This window comes from Cynocephalus volans, chromosome 17 (assembly GCF_027409185.1).
Source record: "Cynocephalus volans isolate mCynVol1 chromosome 17, mCynVol1.pri, whole genome shotgun sequence".
Lineage (NCBI taxonomy): Eukaryota > Metazoa > Chordata > Mammalia > Dermoptera > Cynocephalidae > Cynocephalus > Cynocephalus volans.
The window spans coordinates 8902115-8921033 of NC_084476.1; the positions used below are offsets into that span (position 1 = coordinate 8902115).

Here is an 18919-nt window from a genome sequence, read left to right on the forward strand (position 1 = left end):
AAGAGATTGGACTTGTCGGTTTCCAGCAGGGCAGGGTCTCCCTGCCAGTAGCACTCCCTCTGGCTCTACCTTCCCAGGCAGGAGAGGCTGCTGGGCTCTTGAAGATCTGAAAGTGAATGAAGGCAAAGGAAACCCATGCCCAAGGCCCAGGCATCCTGCTTTTTGTTCCTTGCCTTGAGGGTGTCATGTAGCCAGTGGGACAGCTAACACAATGGGCCTTGTAGGAGACCAGCCTGGGGATCACTGGCCTGGAGCTAGGCTGGCAACAGACTCTGCTCTGTTTGGGGACTAGGGCAGGTGAGATAGGAGAAGGTGATGACTATAATCATAATAGTTGTCTTTTATTGAGTAATTACTACATGCCAGGCACCATGTTAAGCCTTTTCTATATTATTCCGTGTAATCTCCAATCAGTGCTGTGGATAGGGTACTGTGTTGCCCCTATTTTAGAGAAAAAGATACTAAGGCACAGGGAGGTGTAAGACACTTGCCCCAGGTTCACCTACTCTTAAATGGTGGGGCTAAGACTTGAAATTAGGTCTGCCTGGCTCCAGAGCTCATACAGCGTGGTCACCAGTAAGCAGTGGTGCCACATTTGCACTCAGAACTGGCTGACACCAAAGCCCACAGTGCTCTGTGGCCTCTCTGGGATTTCCTGAGCAGCCTAGTGGTTCGTGTATGGACACCGAGACTCCCAGAAGCCAGGGGCAATGCTGAGACCTAAACTCCTTTGGACCCCGCTGAGAGATGATGTGATGGAGTCCAAGAGATCAGGTTCGAGCCCCGGTTAGTACAGTGTAGACTTCTGTCTCTGAGCTTGAGTTTCCTCACCTGTCAGATGGGATCATAAGCATTTGTTGTATACTTAGTCTGTTAGGCCTGGGACTGACAGGATTCCTAACATTATCTCATTTATTCCAGCAGCCCTGTGAGGTAAGAATTATTATGCCCATTTTATGAGGAAACAGGTCTGGAGAAGTGAAGTAATTAACCAGTGAATTGTGGAACTGGGTCAAAGCATAGATCTGTCTGACCACCCAGCCTGTACCTTTAAATAAAAAATTTTTGAAGTATAATATACGTAAGGAAAGGCACACAGAATGTGAGTGTAGAGTTGTTGTTTTTGCAGCTGGCCGGTGTGGGGATCCGAACCCTTGAACTTGGTGTGTGTGTAGTGTTTGGTGAATTTCCACAAGTGAACACACTTGTCCCAGCACTCTCAGAAGCCCCGTCTTCCACCTTCTAGTTACTGCCTGCCTACAAGGTGGTCACTGACCTGACTTCTACCATCAGAGTTAGTTTTGTCTGTTTTTCTCCCTCTCTGATGTAGAACCTGATAGGAAAATGTTGGTTTGAGATTGTCCTGGGTCCTATGAATGGTTTCTTGGTCACTCGATTTGAATATGAAGCATCAGTTTTCATTCCCTGTAGCTGGGGATGCACGATCAGCTGGATTACCACTTGGCTGAACTCTGAATACCTTCTAAATGTGGACATCTTTGGTGTCCAGGCCATTTTTCTTAACTTTTTATTGAATTATAATGTTCCTTAGGAAAAGTGCATACATCATGATACACAGCTCCATGAATATTCACAAAGTGAGTACGCCTATACGTCCATCTCGGATAAAGGACTAGAAGCTCATCAGCACCCATAACCCCCTTCCAGTTAGGCTCCCCACCCCCGACAAGTGCTCACAGTCCTGACTTCTCCTACCGCAGATTAGATTCCCCTGTTTTCTGCTTTAAAGGAGCAATACCTAAATGAATCGATGCAGTATATATTCTTTTGCGTTGGGCTTTCACTACACATTGTGAGGTTCATCCAGGATGGTAACAGGAGTTTGTGTGTTCTCATTGCCACGCAGTATTTCATTGGTGAATGTACCATAATTATCCATTCCAATGTCAGCAAACATTCAGGTTCTTTTCTGTTTCTGTTTTGTTTTGTTTTGGCAGTTGGCTAGTATAGGAATTGGAACCTTTGACCCTGGTGCTACAGCACCATGTTGTAACCAAGTGAGCTAACTGGCCAGCCTCTTTTTTGTTTTTGGCCTCTACTGATAGTGCTGCTGTGAATGTTCTAGTGTGTGTCTTTTGGTGTACATTTATATATGCATTTCTGTTGGTTATATATCTAGGAGTGGAATTGCTGAATGCTGAACATATGTGATTGGTCAGCTTTAGTACATAGTGTTAAACAGTGTTCATGTTACACCAATTTACACTCCCACCAGCAGCATGGGAGACTTCCCATTGTTGCATATCTTCACCCATGCTTGGTATTACCTGAGCTGTTTTCTTTTTTTTTTTTTTTTTATGACTGGTAAGGGGATCTTAACCCTTGACATGGTGTTGTCAGCACCACACTCTCCCGAGTGAGCCACGGGCCAGCCCTCCTGAGCTGTTTTCAATTGAGCCAGCTGGTGGGTAGGAAATACCATCTCATTGTGGTTTTACTATGCATTTACCTGTTACTGATGCAGCTTAGTGCTTTTCATATGTTTACTGTCCATTTCACTGTCCTCCTTTATGAAAGTCTTGTTCAAGTCTTTTGCTCATTTTAAAATTGGGCCCATCAGATCCCCCTACTGGCCAGCTGCCCCCCTCAAAAAAAAAAAAAAAAAAAAAACTGGGCCCCATACTTGCCAGCAACTAAAAAAAATTAAAAATTAAAAAACTAAATTGGGTGCTGTGCTGCTGGGGCTGGCCAGTTAGCTCACTTAGACCAAGGTGTTATAACATCAGGGTCAAGGGTTCATATCCCTTTACCGGCCCGCTGCCAAAAATAAATAAATAAATAAAAGTGGGTGCTACATCTTTTTTTTTCCAAACTGATTTGTAGAGGTTGCTTATATTTTTTTCCTTTTTTTTTTTTTTTTTTTTTTTTTTGGCAGCTGACTGGTAAGAGGACCCGAACCCTTGACCTTGGTGTTATCAGCACCACACTGTAACCAAGTGACCTAAGTGGCTAGCCCCGGCTTATATTTTTTGAATAGAAGTCCTTTGTTGCAGATATTGTTGGAAATATCTTCTAGCCTGTGGCTTGCCCTTTCTCTTTCTTATCTTTTGATGAACAGAGTTTTTAATTTTGAGGCAGTCCAGTCCAGTTCATCAATTTCTTTCTCTTTATGTAAAATCACATCATTGCCTATTCTAAAGTCATTAAGGTATGTTCCTGTGTTTTCTTCTAGACACCTATTATTTTACTTTTCATATTTAGGTTTATTGCCCATCTCAAATTAATATTTTGTGTATGCATGAACAGAATTTTCCTTACTCCAGTGCACATCAGTTTGTCATTTCCTACTCTATGATTAGCACTTTTTGAGTCCGATTTAAGAAATCTTTACCTGCCCCAAGGTTACGTAGCTAGTAGGAGCCTTCACTTTTCAAAATAACATTATTGAGATGTAATTTACATGCCACATAATTCACCCATTTAAAATGTACAATTCAGTGGTTTTTAGTATCTGCATAGAGTGTGCACCCATCACCATAATCAATTTGAGAACATTTTTCGTCACCCCGCCAAAACCCCATACCCATTAGCAGTCACTTCCCATTTTCTCCAACCACTAATCTACTTCTGTTTCTATAGATTTACCTATTCTGGCCGGAAATTTCATATAAATGGAATCATATAATAAGTGACTTTTTGTGACTGGTTTCCTTCACTTAAAATAATGTTTTTTGTTTGTGTTTGTTTTTCTTGTATAAAGATGACCGGTAAGGGGATCTTAACCCTTGGCTTGGTGTTGTCAGCACCATGCTCAGCCAGTAAGCAAACCGGCCATCCCTATATAGGATCCGAACCCACGGCCTCGGTGCTCCCAGCGCTGCTGCGCTCCCAGCGCCGCACTCTCCCGAGTGAGCCACGGGGTCAGCCCCCTTAAAATGTTTTTAAAGTCCAATGTTATAGCATGTGTCCATACTTTTCATGGCTGAATAATATTTCATCGTATAGATATACCACATTTTGTTTATTCATTCATCAGTTGGTAGACATTTCGGTTTTTTCCACTTTTTGGCTATTTCGAACAATTCTGCTATGAACATTCATGTATGAGTTTCATTTGGACATATGTGGACATATATTTTCATTTCTCTTGGAAGGAGCCTTCATTTTTAATCATATACCATGAGATTCAGTGATATCATGTCTATAAAGTCCTGGCACAGACTAAGTTCAATCAGTGATAGCTGTGTACAGATTAGGAAGTACTGCACAGCACAGGACACCCCAGTGTAGCTGTTCAGATTGTGAGAAACAGATGGTCAAAGTCCCTATTATCTCCACCCGAGCATTGGGTCCCCAGCATACACGTCTGCCCACAGGCATCATGAAGGCAAAGAAATGCTTGGACAGGCCCCATGTTCTTTGCAGGCCAGACCACGCATAGACAGTGGCACAGCAGAGAGAGGCAAGAGAAGGAGGCCCTGCTAAGCTGCTAATTTGAGTGTGACCTCCTGGGCTTCAGTTTCCCTACCAAAAGTGCGGACATAGGGCAACTAATGGTTCTGGACCTTATGTGTGGTTTACTTGGCTTCTTTCCCATTCCCCAGGCTGTGGCTCTGCCAATGATCCTGTGAGTACTAGGGAATAACTGTTGCCCCTGGGGGCCCTTGTCCTGGAGTGGCCCACCTGCTTGCCCCCAGCATGGCATCTGACACTCCTGAGTCCCTGATGGCCCTCTGCACCGACTTCTGCCTGCGCAACCTGGATGGCACCCTGGGCTACCTGCTGGACAAGGAGACTCTTCGGCTACATCCAGACATCTTCTTGCCCAGCGAGATCTGTGACCGGCTGGTCAATGAGTGAGCAAGCCCCGTGGCCAGGGTCTTAGCATGAGTGTGTGTGGGGAGATGAGGACCGTGTGTGTTTGTGCACCATGTGGGGCTAGCTACAGATATGAATGTGTGAGGGGGTACACGTGCACATGCATGTCCATGCATGAATGGTGGTCTATCCATAACAGTGAAGGTGTATAAGTGTGCATGTTGGTATGTGCAGGCCATGCACGTGAAAGAATGGGTGTGTGTACACATGTAGACTTGTGCAGGACAGGGCATGTTTGTGAAACTGCATGTGTGCATTGAGTGATGAGATGGTGTAGAAACCTGCGTATAAATTAAGGAGTTATGTGCTGTCCCGTGTGTGTGTGTGTGTGTATGCTCACTCTCACACATGCACTGGTTCCTGCACACTGAGTGAGCGTGGACACATATGGGTTTATGCCAGTGCTGGAATGGTGGACCCATGACCAGGGATTGAATCATCCAGAAAATCTTTATGTGGTCCCTCTGAGGGACTCCCCACTGCTAGGGGCTCATAGAAAATGATATGCATTCATTGGATGCTGGGAGCTCAGTCTAGATGCCCAAAAAGGTAATTGTTAGACCAAACAGTTGCATAGGAAAGTGGGAACCTAAGAACAGAGCTGTACTTGTAATAATGTTCTGAATGTTTAATGTGCGTCAGGCACTAGAGTGGACACTTTGCAGACCTGCATTATGTCCACTTTACAGATGAAGAAGCTGAGGTCCAGGGAGGTTCAGTTACTTGTGTGAAGTTGCCCAGGTAGGGAGCAGCCAAGCCAAGATTCAGATTCTGGAGTGTTTGACTCCAAAGCCTTTTCCACCAGGCCAGGATTCTTGCATGAGCTCAACAGGGTTTTACTGAGGGCTTGCCCTGTACTCAGCTGGGAACTCCAAACCACTTGGTTTAGTTTGCCTCTTTGGAAGGGTCCTGGGAGGCACCAGAAGCCACCTTTATGAGGATGGCAATTGTGGACATGGCTATGAGGCTGCTGCTGCTACGGTATAGAAGGAGGGCATGTGACAGGAGAGGAGGCCTATGTGTGTCTCTGTTAAGGGAGTGTCTAGGGCTCTGGGTGAAAGAGCTCAGGGTTTACTATTGATAAGAGGTCCCTGCATCACCAGAAGGTCACCCAGAGACCTACCATTAGATTTCTGGTTCCTGAGGCACCCTTAATCTCTCCTGTATAGTGTGGTCAGAATCCAACCAAGTACTATCAGGAGGAAGGGGAGGAAGAGGTTGCTACTGGGGTAACCTGAGAAGGCTTTAGGGAGAGGAGGGCTTGTGCTTTGAAGGGAGGACGAGGGTCCCTGTGCCCCTTCCCTGAGCCAGGCTTTCTCCTCTCCCAGGTATGTGGAGCTGGTCAACGCCGCCTGCAACTTTGAGCCACATGAGAGCTTCTTCAGCCTCTTCTCGGACCCCCGCAGCACCCGCCTCACCCGCATCCACCTCCGCGAGGACCTGGTGCAGGACCAGGATCTGGAAGCCATTCGCAAGCAGGTGAGACCTTCCTCACCAGGGCACCGGGGCTGGCCCCCAGGAGGCTGCCCCAAGGGGGTCCAACTGTGGGCCGGCCTGTGGCTCACTCGGGAGAGTGCGGTGCTGATAACACCAAGGCCACGGGTTCGGATCCCATATAGGGATGGCTGGTTTGCTCACTGGGTGAGCGTGGTGCTGACAACACCAAGTCAAGGGTTAAGATCCCCTTACCGGTCATCTTTTTAAAAAAAAAAAAAAAAAAAAGGAGGGTCCAACTGTGAGTGGGGGCAGGGCCACTCACCCCCACTATTGTCCCCCCACTGTGCAGACCTCCTTCCCAGTATACCTGTAGTCCAGGGTGAGGCCTGGGCAGGGCTGGGCAGTGGGGATGATGGTGCTGTGTCTGCTGCCAGGACCTGGTGGAGCTGTACCTGACCAACTGCGAGAAGCTGTCCGCCAAGAGCCTGCAGACACTGAGGAGCTTCAGCCACACCCTGGTGTCCTTGAGCCTCTTCGGCTGCGCCAACATTTTCTATGAGGAGGAGAGCCCGGGGGGCTGTGAAGATGAGTGCCTCGTCAACCCCACCTGCCAGGTGCTGGTCAAGGACTTCACCTTCGAGGGCTTCAGCCGCCTCCGTTTCCTCAACTTGGGTCGCATGATCGATGGGGTCCCCGTGGAGTCCCTGCTGCGGCCACTGCATTCGCTGGCTGCTTTGGACTTGTCAGGCATTCAGACAAGCGATGCTGCCTTCCTGACCCAGTGGAAGGACAGCCTAGTGTCCCTCGTGCTCTACAACATGGATCTGTCGGATGACCACATTCGTGTCATCGTCCAGCTGCACAAGCTGCGGTGAGCCACCGGCCCAGAGCTCACCTGGGCAGGGGTGGGTGGGCGGGGCAGGGAGGAGGACAGACGGGTGCTGTCAGTCCCAGAGTTTCAGGAGCCCCTGGCCAGGCAGAGGGTGAGGATGGAAGAGACATTCCCATTCCTTAAACCCAGTGCTTCGGCTGGATTATTCAGCTGGCTGATCAGAGTAACTGGGTCTCAGCAGGGGTTTTTTCCAGAATGTCCTGGAACAGTTTTGGCAGGCACATCTCCCTCTCCCACTATCGACTGAAGAAACAGGGGTCTACAAGGCAGCCCCAACTTAACCCAGGTCCTGACCTGTAGTCCCCACCCCAACCTCTAGACACCTGGACATCTCCCGAGATCGCCTCTCCAGCTACTACAAGTTCAAGCTGACTCGGAAGGTGCTGAGCCTCTTTGTGCAGAAGCTGGGGAACCTGATGTCCCTGGACATTTCTGGGCACATGATCCTGGAGAACTGCAGCATCTCCAAGATGGAAGAGGAAGCAGGGCAGACCAGGTGAGGACCCAACCCCCCTGGTTGCTGCTGGGGAGCCATTCAACAAACATTTACCAAGCACTCCTCTGCCAAGTGCTGTTCTGGCTGCTGGAGATAAGAAAGGAATCAGGCCCTGCCCTCCTGGAGCCTGTGAGAGCTGGTGGGGCCGGCCAGTCATTTTAAGGGCTGTCATAGGGAAATACAGGGCCTTAGGGTTGCCCAGAAGATCTGGAAGGAGGAAGAAGGAGGAGTGGCATCCGGGCTGTCCTGGAAGCTCATTCCGAGTTTGCCAGAGGAAGGGTGTTCTAGCAGAGGGAACAGCATGTGCAAAGGCTGGAAAGTGAGAGCATGAGGGAAATTACCAGATGCGCAGACTGACCGGAGCACAGTGTAATGGTGGTAAGGTGAGGCTGGCAGTATCTGCTACTTATTAGATGTTGCTGTAGTCAGGTTGGTTCCTGGGTTGGTTGGTTGAAAGGTCTGATTCAAACCCAACCAGCTGTAGCTGTCCATAAACCCTATTTCCAACAATGCTCTAATGGTGTTTGGTTGATGAGCTTGTCCCTTCGTAATTGTTCATGAAACCTAAGGGTGACACATTCTCACTAGAATGGCAGATAGTGTTTCCCGAAGATGGCTGCAGCAATATCTCCCGTTCGGCATGTTCCTCTGCAATGTGACCTTGCCACCCTTCCATCAAGAGGTGGGATCTATGTCCCCTACCCTTAAAAATAAAATAAGACAAAAAGGATGAGGCTGGGGAGCATAGAAGAGAGAGCATCTAGTAAATGCCTAGCCACCCCAATAGGGAGGCCCAGGTCAGGCCCTGGCCCCAAGCCATTGACCCAGCTCCTCCCTCCCCAGCATTGAGCCTTCCAAGAGCAGCATCATGCCTTTCCGGGCTCTGAAGAGGCCACTGCAGTTCCTCGGGCTCTTCGAGACCTCCTTGTGCCGTCTCACGCACATTCCAGCTTACAAAGTGAGAGGCGGAGAAGGGGAGGGAAGAGGCTGGGCTGGGGACACCCAAGTGTCTGCCCTGGGGCAAGAAACTGAGCTGGGGTCTGGGCATCCTACCTTCTGGCCTCTTCTGGGTTGTTCTGAGTATGCCACATCCCCAGGTAAGTGGTGATAAAAATGAGGAGCAGGTGCTGAATGCCATCGAGGCCTACACAGAGCACCGGCCTGAGATCACTTCGCGGGCCATCAACCTGCTTTTTGACATCGCGCGCATTGAGCGTTGCAACCAGCTTCTGCGAGCCCTAAAGGTCAGCCCCAACCCTGAAGTCCCTTGGGCTCCTGTCCGTCCCCACATGAAGGGTGCTGGACTTGGCTGAGCCATATCCCCAGAGCCCTGTTCTTCCTTTACCCTCCCCTGCTGTCCCCAGGGTGCAGGCAGTCCTGCCTCCTGAAGCCCATCTCTGCCCCTGCAGTGCCTGACTCGCTGCAGCACTGGCCTTGCTCAGCCCCACCCTAGTTTCTGCCCCCCAGTCCCCACTTCTGCCCTTGGAGAGCAGGATTGGGATAGGGCCTGCCCCAGAGGCCATGCTGAAGCCCTCACAGAGCCTGGCCTGTCTCTGCACAACTTGCACAGCCCTTGCCAGCCCCACCCCCACCGTTTCTTCACACAGCTGGTCATCACAGCCCTCAAGTGCCACAAGTATGACAAGAATATTCAGGTGACAGGCAGCGCCGCCCTCTTCTACCTGACCAATTCTGAGTACCGCTCAGAGCAGAGCGTCAAGCTGCGTCGGCAGGTCATCCAAGTGGTGCTGAATGGCATGGAATCCTACCAGGAGGTGACGGTGAGCCCCCGACCCGCCACAGCCCGCATGCTCGTCCCACCACTCCTCTCCATCCCTGTGCCCAGACATGCAGCTCTCTTAGCACCAGCCCTGTGCTGCCTCCCTGCCAGCTCCCCCTGCCCACGGCAGCACTCCCAGCCTCCTGAGATCTGGCACTCAGGGTCCCCAGAACCCTGTCGTCCCCCACCCCGCAGTCCATCGCCCATGGCTGCCTACACCCTCTTCCACTCTGCTCCACGGGGAGGCCCAGGGCCCCCGGCCTCCTGCCTCTGGGCCTCTGCTGTGCTGTCTCTCAGCTCTTCTGCCCATCACGCTCTGATAGCTGCTTTTACTATCAAAGTAATCAAAAAACTTTTGCCATAGAAAAGTCATAATTACAGCTATAAAGAAAATAAAAATTATCTATAATCCCACCACCCAGAGAGATATCATCGTTAACATTGGATGTCTGTTGTTCTTGACTTGGGTCTGTGCATTCACATTTAGTAAATAGGATCATTTACACAAACTGTGTGTACTGTTTGTGTGTGTGACGTGGGTTTTTACTTCAACAGCGTCTTGTGAATGTAAAAATCTCCCATACCAGCAAACATGTCTTTACAACAAAAATTTTTAATAATCTTAATTTTCTGATTACAGAAGTAAGATGCCGAATTCTTAAAAAGTAAAAAAACTCAAGTAATACATGAATATATTGAATAGAAAGTGAAAGTCATTCACAATCCCATCTGTCCTACCCCAGATATAGCTGATTTTAATGGTTTAGTTTCATAATTGGTGACACCAGCAGTGTTCAGTGTCCTCATCCTGGGAGAGGCCACTCTGTTGTAGACTCTGCTGGAGCTTGGAAGCAGTGGCCAAGTTCCAGAACCACGGGGTTGCAGATCAGGCCCTGCTGACTGTGTAAATTACAGTTATTGAATCAGCCTCTATGGTGGAACATTTAGGTTGCTTTTTTTTTTTTCCTCTCTGTTTCAGATAGTGCTTTGCTAACTATACTTAATTGATTACCCTTATAATCATTTCTAGAAGTAGAATTGTGGGGGCAGTGGGTATGTGTATTTTTAAAGCATTTGGTGTGTGTTACCAAACTGACCACCAGAAAGGCCATGGTGGGATACAGAGAATATCCACCTCTCTGCCTTGCCAACACCAGAGTTTACAGGGATTGTTCTTTCCACATTGAGATTGATTTTATAATCAGGTAAAAGGGGTGTCTTTTTGTTAAATGAAAAAAAAAAATGCTATTTGGAGACTCCCAAATGAATTAACAAACCCTATCAAAGAAATGGAAATTAAAATAACAAGATACAATACTTCATCTCGAGGGATAGGAGATGCCCAACATTGACAAAGGTGGGAGAAGAGCACCCTTTTACACTTCCTACTGGAGAGGAATGAGTTGCACAGCCCTTTCATAAGGCAACTGGCAGACCTGGCCAAAATTGTACACACATTTAGCTTTCCACCTAGGTATTCCACAGTTAGAAATGTTCTAAGATGCTGGCTGATTAGTTCAGATGGTTAGAGCATGGTGCCGAAAACACTAAAGTTCAGAGTTCAATCCTTGTACTGGCTATCCACCAAAAAAAAAAAATAGAAATGTTCTTAGAGGAAAAGGATATACATACAACCCCCCTTGTTTCATTAAGTAGAAATCAAAGGAAACCAAAGTGTTTTAGGAATAGGGACCTGGAAAAGTAGCATATGGTTCCATCCACACAACAAAATATTATGGTAGAATCTACACATCCTAACATGGAAGGATGTCCACTGAATATTGATAAGCGAAGAGAAGTTTTGGACCAATATGTGTAATATCTTTTTTGTGCCTCCTCTCCCCCAAATATATGTTTGTATTTGCATGATGGAAAAATCTAGAAGGATGTGCCCCAACTTGTGGCATCTGGCCAGTACAGGAATTGAACCCTGAACTTTGGTGTTATTAGCACCATTCTCTAACCAACTGAGCTAACCAGCCAGCTCTAATCATGTAGTTTATTTATTTTTATTTATTTATTTATTTATTTTTAAAAGATGACTGGTAAGGGGATCTTAACCCTTGAATTGGTGTTGTCAGCACCACGCTCAGCCAGTGAGCGAACCGGCCATCCCTATCCCGGGGCCTTGGTGTTGTCAGCACCACACTCTCCCGAGTGAGCCACAGGCCGGCCCTAATCATGTAGTTTAGAGGATTATCACCCTTGATGAAATTTTTGTCCTTTCCCCCCCACTATGCATACATTTTTTAATTTGAGAAAAAGTTTATTTTAAATTTATTTTAATTTATTTTAAAGCAATACTATACAAGCAGAAAGTTAAAGTCTCCCATTTCATTCTCCAGAAAATAATCAGTTAAAAGTTTGATATGGGCCAGCCAGCTGCCAATAAATAAATAAATAAATAAATAAATAAATAAATAAATAAATAAATAAATTACATGGTTAATAAAGTATGGTGAACTTCCAATATCTAATAAGAAAGAAAGGAAGGAAGGAAATTAAATTACAACGAAGTAGGAGCCCCCTGGGGAAGTGGCTCCTGCAAAGGCAGAAGAAAGCATTGTGGCTGGTGTCCTAGGTAGGGTCCCCACTAGGCCACTTGTCCCTGCTGGGCTGCCACAGTGGAACTCAGCGCCCACACTACTTCCAGGAGAAGCTGCAAGGGGGACCTGGAGGCAGAGCACGTGAAGGTAGAGGACACAACTCTCAGCCTTTGCACGTCCAGCTTCCAAGTCCTGGTGGTGTCGACCAAGGTTGAGGGGAAGACACTGCTTCAGAGACCCCAGCTGGTGAAGACATGCTCCCGCATATCCATGCCTTTGAGCAGAAAACCCTGACCCCAGGGTGGAGCAGTGGACCCAGGAGTGGCAGAAATGAGGGACCAGGACCAGCACAGCCATTAAAGTATAAATCAGAGCCAAATAAATAAATAGGAAAATGCACTGAGAATATTATAAAAAGTGAAAATAAACCTGTAGGCAGTGCAAAGAGAAATTAGAGAAATTGAGGACGTGGAGCAACTAGAGCTCTCATACACTGCAGGTGGGAGTGTGAACTGGCACAGCCGCTTTGGAAAACCATCCGGTGCTACCTAGTCAAGTTGAAGACATGCAGACCTTATGACCCAGAAGTCCCACTAGGCATGTGTGCCCCAGAGAAGCCTGTGCCCATCGACACCAGGATGCATGTATAATAGATGGTTCACAGTAGCCAACTGCGGAAGTACCCAACATCTATCAGCAGAAGAATGCATGAGTCAATTGGGATATCATCAATGGAGTGCTGTACTGCAATGAAAAAAATCAGTGCTTTTCAGCTACACATAACAACAGCTGGTCTTGCAAACCTATAGAATCATCTGTATACAAAAGCAGGGATAACAATCAACTATGTTTCAATAAATAAAAATAAAAAAAGCTGGGATAGTGGTTCTCTAGTGGCAGGGAGAGGCTTATGATCAGGAAGGTGCATATGGGGACTTCTGGGTGCTAGCAATGTTCTGTTTCTCCACCCAGGTGGTGGTTACATGGGTGTTTGCTTTATAATTATTTGTAAAACGACATTTGCATTTTAGGCATACTTCTATATGACTATTTCACATTACAAAAAAAATGTTTAAAGAGAAAAAGCCTTGTAGCTTCCTCTTCCAGAAAGCCTTCTTGAGGCACCACAGCGCTGGATGATCTCATGCCTCTAGAGGGCCCCTGGAGCCCTGCTCCCCCTCTGACCCTGAACGTGCTCCGCTTGTCTCCTGTACGGCCCAGGTGCAGCGGAACTGCTGCCTGACCCTCTGCAACTTCAGCATCCCTGAGGAGCTGGAATTCCAGTACCGTCGGGTCAACGAGCTCTTGCTCAGCATCCTCAACCCCACGCGGCAGGACGAGTCGATCCAGCGCATCGCTGTGCACCTGTGCAACGCTCTGGTCTGCCAGGTGGACAATGACCACAAGGAGGCCGTGGGCAAGATGGGCTTTGTCGTGGTACGTGTGGGAGGGCTGTCCCCCTTCCTACTGAACCCTGCTGCTGCCACTTTCTCCCACCACACTCCACAGCACTTTGAGTGGGAGTCTGAGAGGAGGGTCAGGGGCCGGGAGTCAGGGGTAGGGAGGAGGCTATGCTGAAGCATGATGGATTCAGGCTAGACCAAAGGGAGAATTTCTTTCTTTTTTTTTTTTTTTCCTTAAAGATGACCGGTAAGGGGATCTTCTTAACCCTTGACTTGGTGTTGTCAAGTCAGCACCACACTCAGCCAGTGAGCGAACCGGCCATCCGTATATGGGATCCGAACCTGGGGCCTTGGTGTTATCAGCACCGCACTCTCCCGAGTGAGCCACAGGCCGGCCCCAAAGGAAAAATTTCTTAATAGTGAATGTTGCTTATGACCTCGAAGATTTCTTCCACCTGGAAAACTGTCCTTCTCTCCTAACCCCCTCCCCTCGTCCATGAGGTCCCACTTTACAGGTCACTTCTGCCTCCTCAGACCAGACTGGTGCCCTCGTATACATCCCAGCTGGATTAAATGAGTATGTTTAATGTTGGCCTCTCCAGCCCCCACTCCCAGGTTGCAAGCTCCATAGGGAAGGACACGGTGCATTGTGTCCACAGCACGTCCCAGCATGGGCCTGCAGCACAGTGGCGAGGTATAAATATTGCTGGTGAAAAGCAGGAAAGACTTAGAAAGCAAGTAAAGAGTGTCTAGTCTCCTTTTCTCATTTTATATCTGGGGTACTCAAGCCCACAGCGGGGAAGGGCTGTGCCCAAAGTCACACAGGGAGTGTAGAGCCAGGACCAAGTCCCAAGGATCTGTGGATTGAACATCTTCAAACAGTCTCAGATACAGAGATACAGAGATATGATCTTGTCAGGATGTATTAATCAGGAACTGAATCACTGACTCGCCTCTCTCCATCTTGGGTTCTTGGGGGATGTGGCAGTTCTTGAGCCTGGCTCTCTAGCAAGTTCTCGTCTCTGCCCACAGACCATGCTGAAGCTGATTCAGAAGAAGCTGCTGGACAAGATAGTAAGTCAGGTCTTCTTGGAGCCACTCTGCCCTTCTCCCAGCCTGAGAGGGCACTGGTTTGCCCTGGGGGATGTCCATGTTTTGTCAGGGGATCCCTTGCCAGGTGCCAGGATCCTTGGCTGAGTCCTGCCTTCCGCTCTCAGTGTGACCAGGTGATGGAGTTCTCCTGGAGTGCCCTATGGAACATCACGGATGAGACGCCCGACAACTGTGAGATGTTCCTCAACTTCAATGGCATGAAGCTCTTCCTGGACTGCCTGAAGGTAGTGTCCATCTGCCTCAACTGCCCACACAGCTAATCTTCTGTCCCTAGGCTCCCCACCAACCAAATCCGTCATACCCCTCCCATGGTTCCCATGGCAGGGCAGTGGGTCAACTCACAGGTCCACCTGCCCAGATTTGCTGCTAACACAAACTCCAGAGACCTTCCTTGACCCAGATGACCTGGCTGGGTCCTCTTTGGAGTCCTTCCTCCAAGGGAAAATCCAGCCCCATCTTCCCAGCAGTGACTTCTCAGACTGCCCACGGCTGGCTGGAGTCCATTGCTATAGCTGGACAGAATTCTGTCCAGTAGGATGGTCTGTTCATCCTCTATTTTCTAGCTCTAGTTTCTAAGGGGATTCTCTTAAACTAACATTTTGAGCTTTGGTAAATAGAACCATATTTGTCCCATAGGTCAGATCTCTACTCAGCCTGTGTCTTTATGGCAGGTAACCCCTACCTTTTTAATCCCTTACCATGTGTACCCAGCACTGTTGTAGGTGCACTGGAAAGTAGGAGGATAGCATATTGCACCCCTTCTTGGTCTAGATGGAATGGCCAGACAGATGCCCCATAAAGCTTTTAGGTTAACCATACCAGAAATTAAGTAACTAAGTGCTGATTGATATGGCCCCAATGGCTCTCATTTTGCCAGGAATTCCCAGAGAAGCAGGAACTGCATCGGAATATGCTGGGACTCTTGGGGAATGTGGCAGAGGTGAAGGAGCTGCGGCCTCAGCTAATGACTTCCCAATTCATCAGCGTCTTCAGGTTGGTACTTCTCACCTTTCCCTTTTTGCGTTGGCTGCCAGAATGCTCAGAGCTCTAGTCTGTGCTCAGGTGCAGCAACTGCTCTTAGTCTAGGTTTCTGTTACAAATGTCACCTTCTGTCTATAATGTGGTTTCCTATTCTTTCAACCCTCCCTAAATGGTCCTCCTGCAACTCCATTTAAAGTGACCTCAGTTCCCTTTTAGAAGTAGTCTAAGTGTGAACGGTAAGTGATAAAGAAATGAATAGTACCTCTGGCATCTGGTTTGTAAGAGTGACTGGGGCAGTGGGACTCCATTTTTCTCTCTTCCTCCGGGCAGCAACCTGCTGGAGAGCAAGGCTGACGGGATTGAGGTTTCCTATAATGCCTGCGGCGTTCTCTCCCACATCATGTTTGATGGACCTGAGGCCTGGGGCGTCTGTGAACCCCGACGGGAGGAGGTGGAGGAGCGTATGTGGGCAGCCATCCAGAGCTGGGACATCAACTCACGGAGAAATATCAATTACAGGTGCGGGGCAGGGCGGGCGAGGAAGGAATGGGGTGAGGACCAGGGCAAGACGCTCATCCCGACAAGGTCCGCCTTTCTTCCAGGCCCCTGCCGGGTTTTGGTTCTTTCTCTGTCCTTCTCTGTTCTTTCTCTGTTCCTTTCTCTGCCTTTCTTCCAGGCCCCTGCCAGGTTTTGGCTCTTATTCACTGAGGTATAGCCCATGAACAGCAAAGGGCAGACAGGGCACAGGTTTCATCTAGACGGCTTGATGCATTTTTCATGCATATCAACACCTGCGTGTACCGAAAGCCTGCTCTATGCAAACACTTTATACATGTTTATTCGTGGGGAGCAAAACAGGAGAAAATACAGACACACAAGAGGACAGACAGAGATTGTTCATAATCTCATTGGTGTCTCCCCTTCCAGCAGTTTTTCTAAGCACAGATTTTATGACTTTAAGTCAAGCTGGCCTCAATTCTTACTGTATGAAACCCTGCAGTTACCGGGCATGGGTCTCCCTCGTCATTTTATGACCAAGTCACTTTTTACGTGCCATGCTGTACTGATGGACATTTAATTTGGAAAGCCACAGTGGAGGAATGGCTCATGCTGGTAGCTTTGCTGGCACCCCCAGTACTGTAGCTCCTGGGGAGGGGAAGTGGAATCGCTGGCCCACAGGTTCTGCACATACATTTCTTGGGCTTTTGGCCCATGACTCCAGGGTGGCCCATAGCAGACCCTTGTAAGAAGGGCCTTCTCACTTTCTTCTGCTTCCTGGTGTACTCCTCTCTTCCCCCAGGCTGGGTCCGTCCTCCTTCCTGAGGTTCCCAGCTCTCTAATCTGTGTCCTGCCTGCCTCCCTCACATGCTCTTGCTTTTATCCTCTCTCCAAAGGGAGCTCACTTTAGGAGCCTGCCAGTGGGATAAAGGGCCAGATGCCCCTTGTCCCTGGCATCCTAAGGGTCTGCTCACAGTTTGCCCTCAGGACCTTTCAGGGAGGAGAAACCTCTGGCAAGAAAAAATACACTCCTCCAACCCCCAGCCTCAGAAGTGACCTTGATTTCTCTTCCTGCAGGTCATTTGAGCCAATCCTCCGCCTTCTTCCCCAGGGCATCTCTCCTGTCAGCCAGCACTGGGCAACCTGGGCCCTGTACAACCTCGTGTCTGTCTACCGTGAGTGCTCACTCTCCTTGGTTCAGTTCAAACACTCAACCCAGCTAAAAGCAGATGTGCCCTCGGGGAGCCTCAAATCCCAGAGGGGAGCACAAGAGAGCTGCTGTTCCAGTAGGTGTGGGACTCCTAGCGTAGCAGCTGGCCCCTGCCTCCTCACCAGAAGGGGGCCTGGCTGGTGAGATGGTCAGTCCAGAGGTCCCAGACAGCTTTCCCTTTTTTTTTTTTTTGGCAGCTAGCTGGTATGGGGAACCAAATCCTTGACCTTGGTGTTACTCCAGACAGCTTTCTTAATGCCTTCTGCTTCCATATGAGTCAACAGTCCAAAACCTTCATGCCTTCTGCATGACAGAATATCACCAGGTGGTTCCAACCTAGCTGGCCACCAGAATTACCTGGTGGTGTTTTGTTAAAAATACAAATAAATACACATAGGTCCCTGGAACTGTTGAATTAGAATATCTAGGGGCAGGGCCTAAGAATCTACATCTTTACAAAATTCCTCAGAAGATCATCATGTTTAGGAGCCAGCCACTGTCTTGGGTGATATTTTCCATAGGACAAGCTCTGGGAAAAAATGCAGTGACTTCAAACCAAAGTAGGGAAGAGCCTTTTCCCAAGACTAACCACCTGCTTCTCTCACATGGACATGGGAGCTCCTACCCATGAGGCTGGGCAAACATGGCTCATCCCCACCTCCAGCAGTGCCCTTCCACCCGGGCCTGTGTCTTCATCCCGCCCCTCTCAGGGTAGTCCTCACAGCAAGGGTGGGTTTCCAGGTCACAGGCTGATAGAAGGCCTTGATCATGTGCTGTCTGTCCCTACCCTGCAGCGGACAAGTACTGCCCCCTGCTGATCAAAGAAGGTGGGATGCCCCTTCTGAGGGACTTGATCAAGATGGTGACTGCACGGCAGGAGACCAAGGAAATGGCCCGGTAAGAGATAAGCTCGGAGCCTTGATTTAGGGGAGTGAGGGATGCCGTGTTGGTTTGGAATGGCTGAAGTTCCCAGGTGCAACTCGGGGTGGAGTGTGGACATGGATAGTGTGTTGATGTCCAGCTGGGGCCTCTCCGAGGATCATTTTGGCCACAATTTGGTGGAAACTAGATGAGCGAGCTCTGAATGGAGCATCATTGCCCTCAGTTGTAAGCTTAGTTTTCTTTTATTCCCAACAAATTCTATTCTCTCATCCTGGGCATTAGCAGGCCAAGTCAGAAGTTTTCATTATTTTTGGCCAAAGACATTTCAACTAAAGAGAGGACACAGTGTGGTAAAATACATCCTAGAGATCAGACAGGGTAGAGTGCAAGTGAGTTTCTGAATGTGAAGGTCAAGGACATGGCAGAGAGGTGGCCTGTCGTTGCTGGGTGGGTTTCGCTGCAACGTCTAAAACAACGTCAGCTCTGATTCTCGCATCAATCAGTACACAAGAGAGACTTTCAGGGGTGCTGTGTGTCAGAACAGCAGGAACAACCTTGCTTTCTCCAGGATCCATTCTAGAAGGGGGTGTAGTCACTCTCATCCAGTAGCCTTTTGTCAGGTCAAGGACATGGCAGAGAGGTGGCCTGTCGTTGCTGGGTGGGTTTCGCTGCAACGTCTAAAACAACGTCAGCTCTGATTCTCGCATCAATCAGTACACAAGAGAGACTTTCAGGGGTGCTGTGTGTCAGAACAGCAGGAACAACCTTGCTTTCTCCAGGATCCATTCTAGAAGGGGGTGTAGTCACTCTCATCCAGTAGCCTTTTGTCATAGTTCTGAACA

The 18919-nt window shown here is 48.6% G+C and overlaps 1 protein-coding gene across 3 annotated transcripts in view; it reads left to right on the top strand.

Annotated features, from left to right (window-relative positions):
* ZER1 (zyg-11 related cell cycle regulator) overlaps positions 1-18919 on the top strand; it is a 28627-nt gene that overhangs the window by 6397 nt on the left and 3311 nt on the right. For 2 of the 3 annotated variants that reach the window (XM_063082362.1, XM_063082361.1), the window contains exons 2-15: positions 4566-4817; positions 6168-6318; positions 6711-7147; positions 7488-7664; positions 8508-8622; positions 8762-8908; positions 9272-9445; positions 13212-13427; positions 14426-14467; positions 14611-14730; positions 15384-15499; positions 15818-16006; positions 17063-17160; positions 17990-18092. In XM_063082362.1, coding sequence (XP_062938432.1) covers positions 4660-4817; positions 6168-6318; positions 6711-7147; positions 7488-7664; positions 8508-8622; positions 8762-8908; positions 9272-9445; positions 13212-13427; positions 14426-14467; positions 14611-14730; positions 15384-15499; positions 15818-16006; positions 17063-17160; positions 17990-18092 — 2243 coding nt within the window. In that variant the 5' untranslated portion in view covers positions 4566-4659. The remainder of the gene's footprint in view (positions 1-4565; positions 4818-6167; positions 6319-6710; positions 7148-7487; positions 7665-8507; positions 8623-8761; positions 8909-9271; positions 9446-13211; positions 13428-14425; positions 14468-14610; positions 14731-15383; positions 15500-15817; positions 16007-17062; positions 17161-17989; positions 18093-18919) is intronic. The other variant, XM_063082363.1, reaches the window with a different exon arrangement.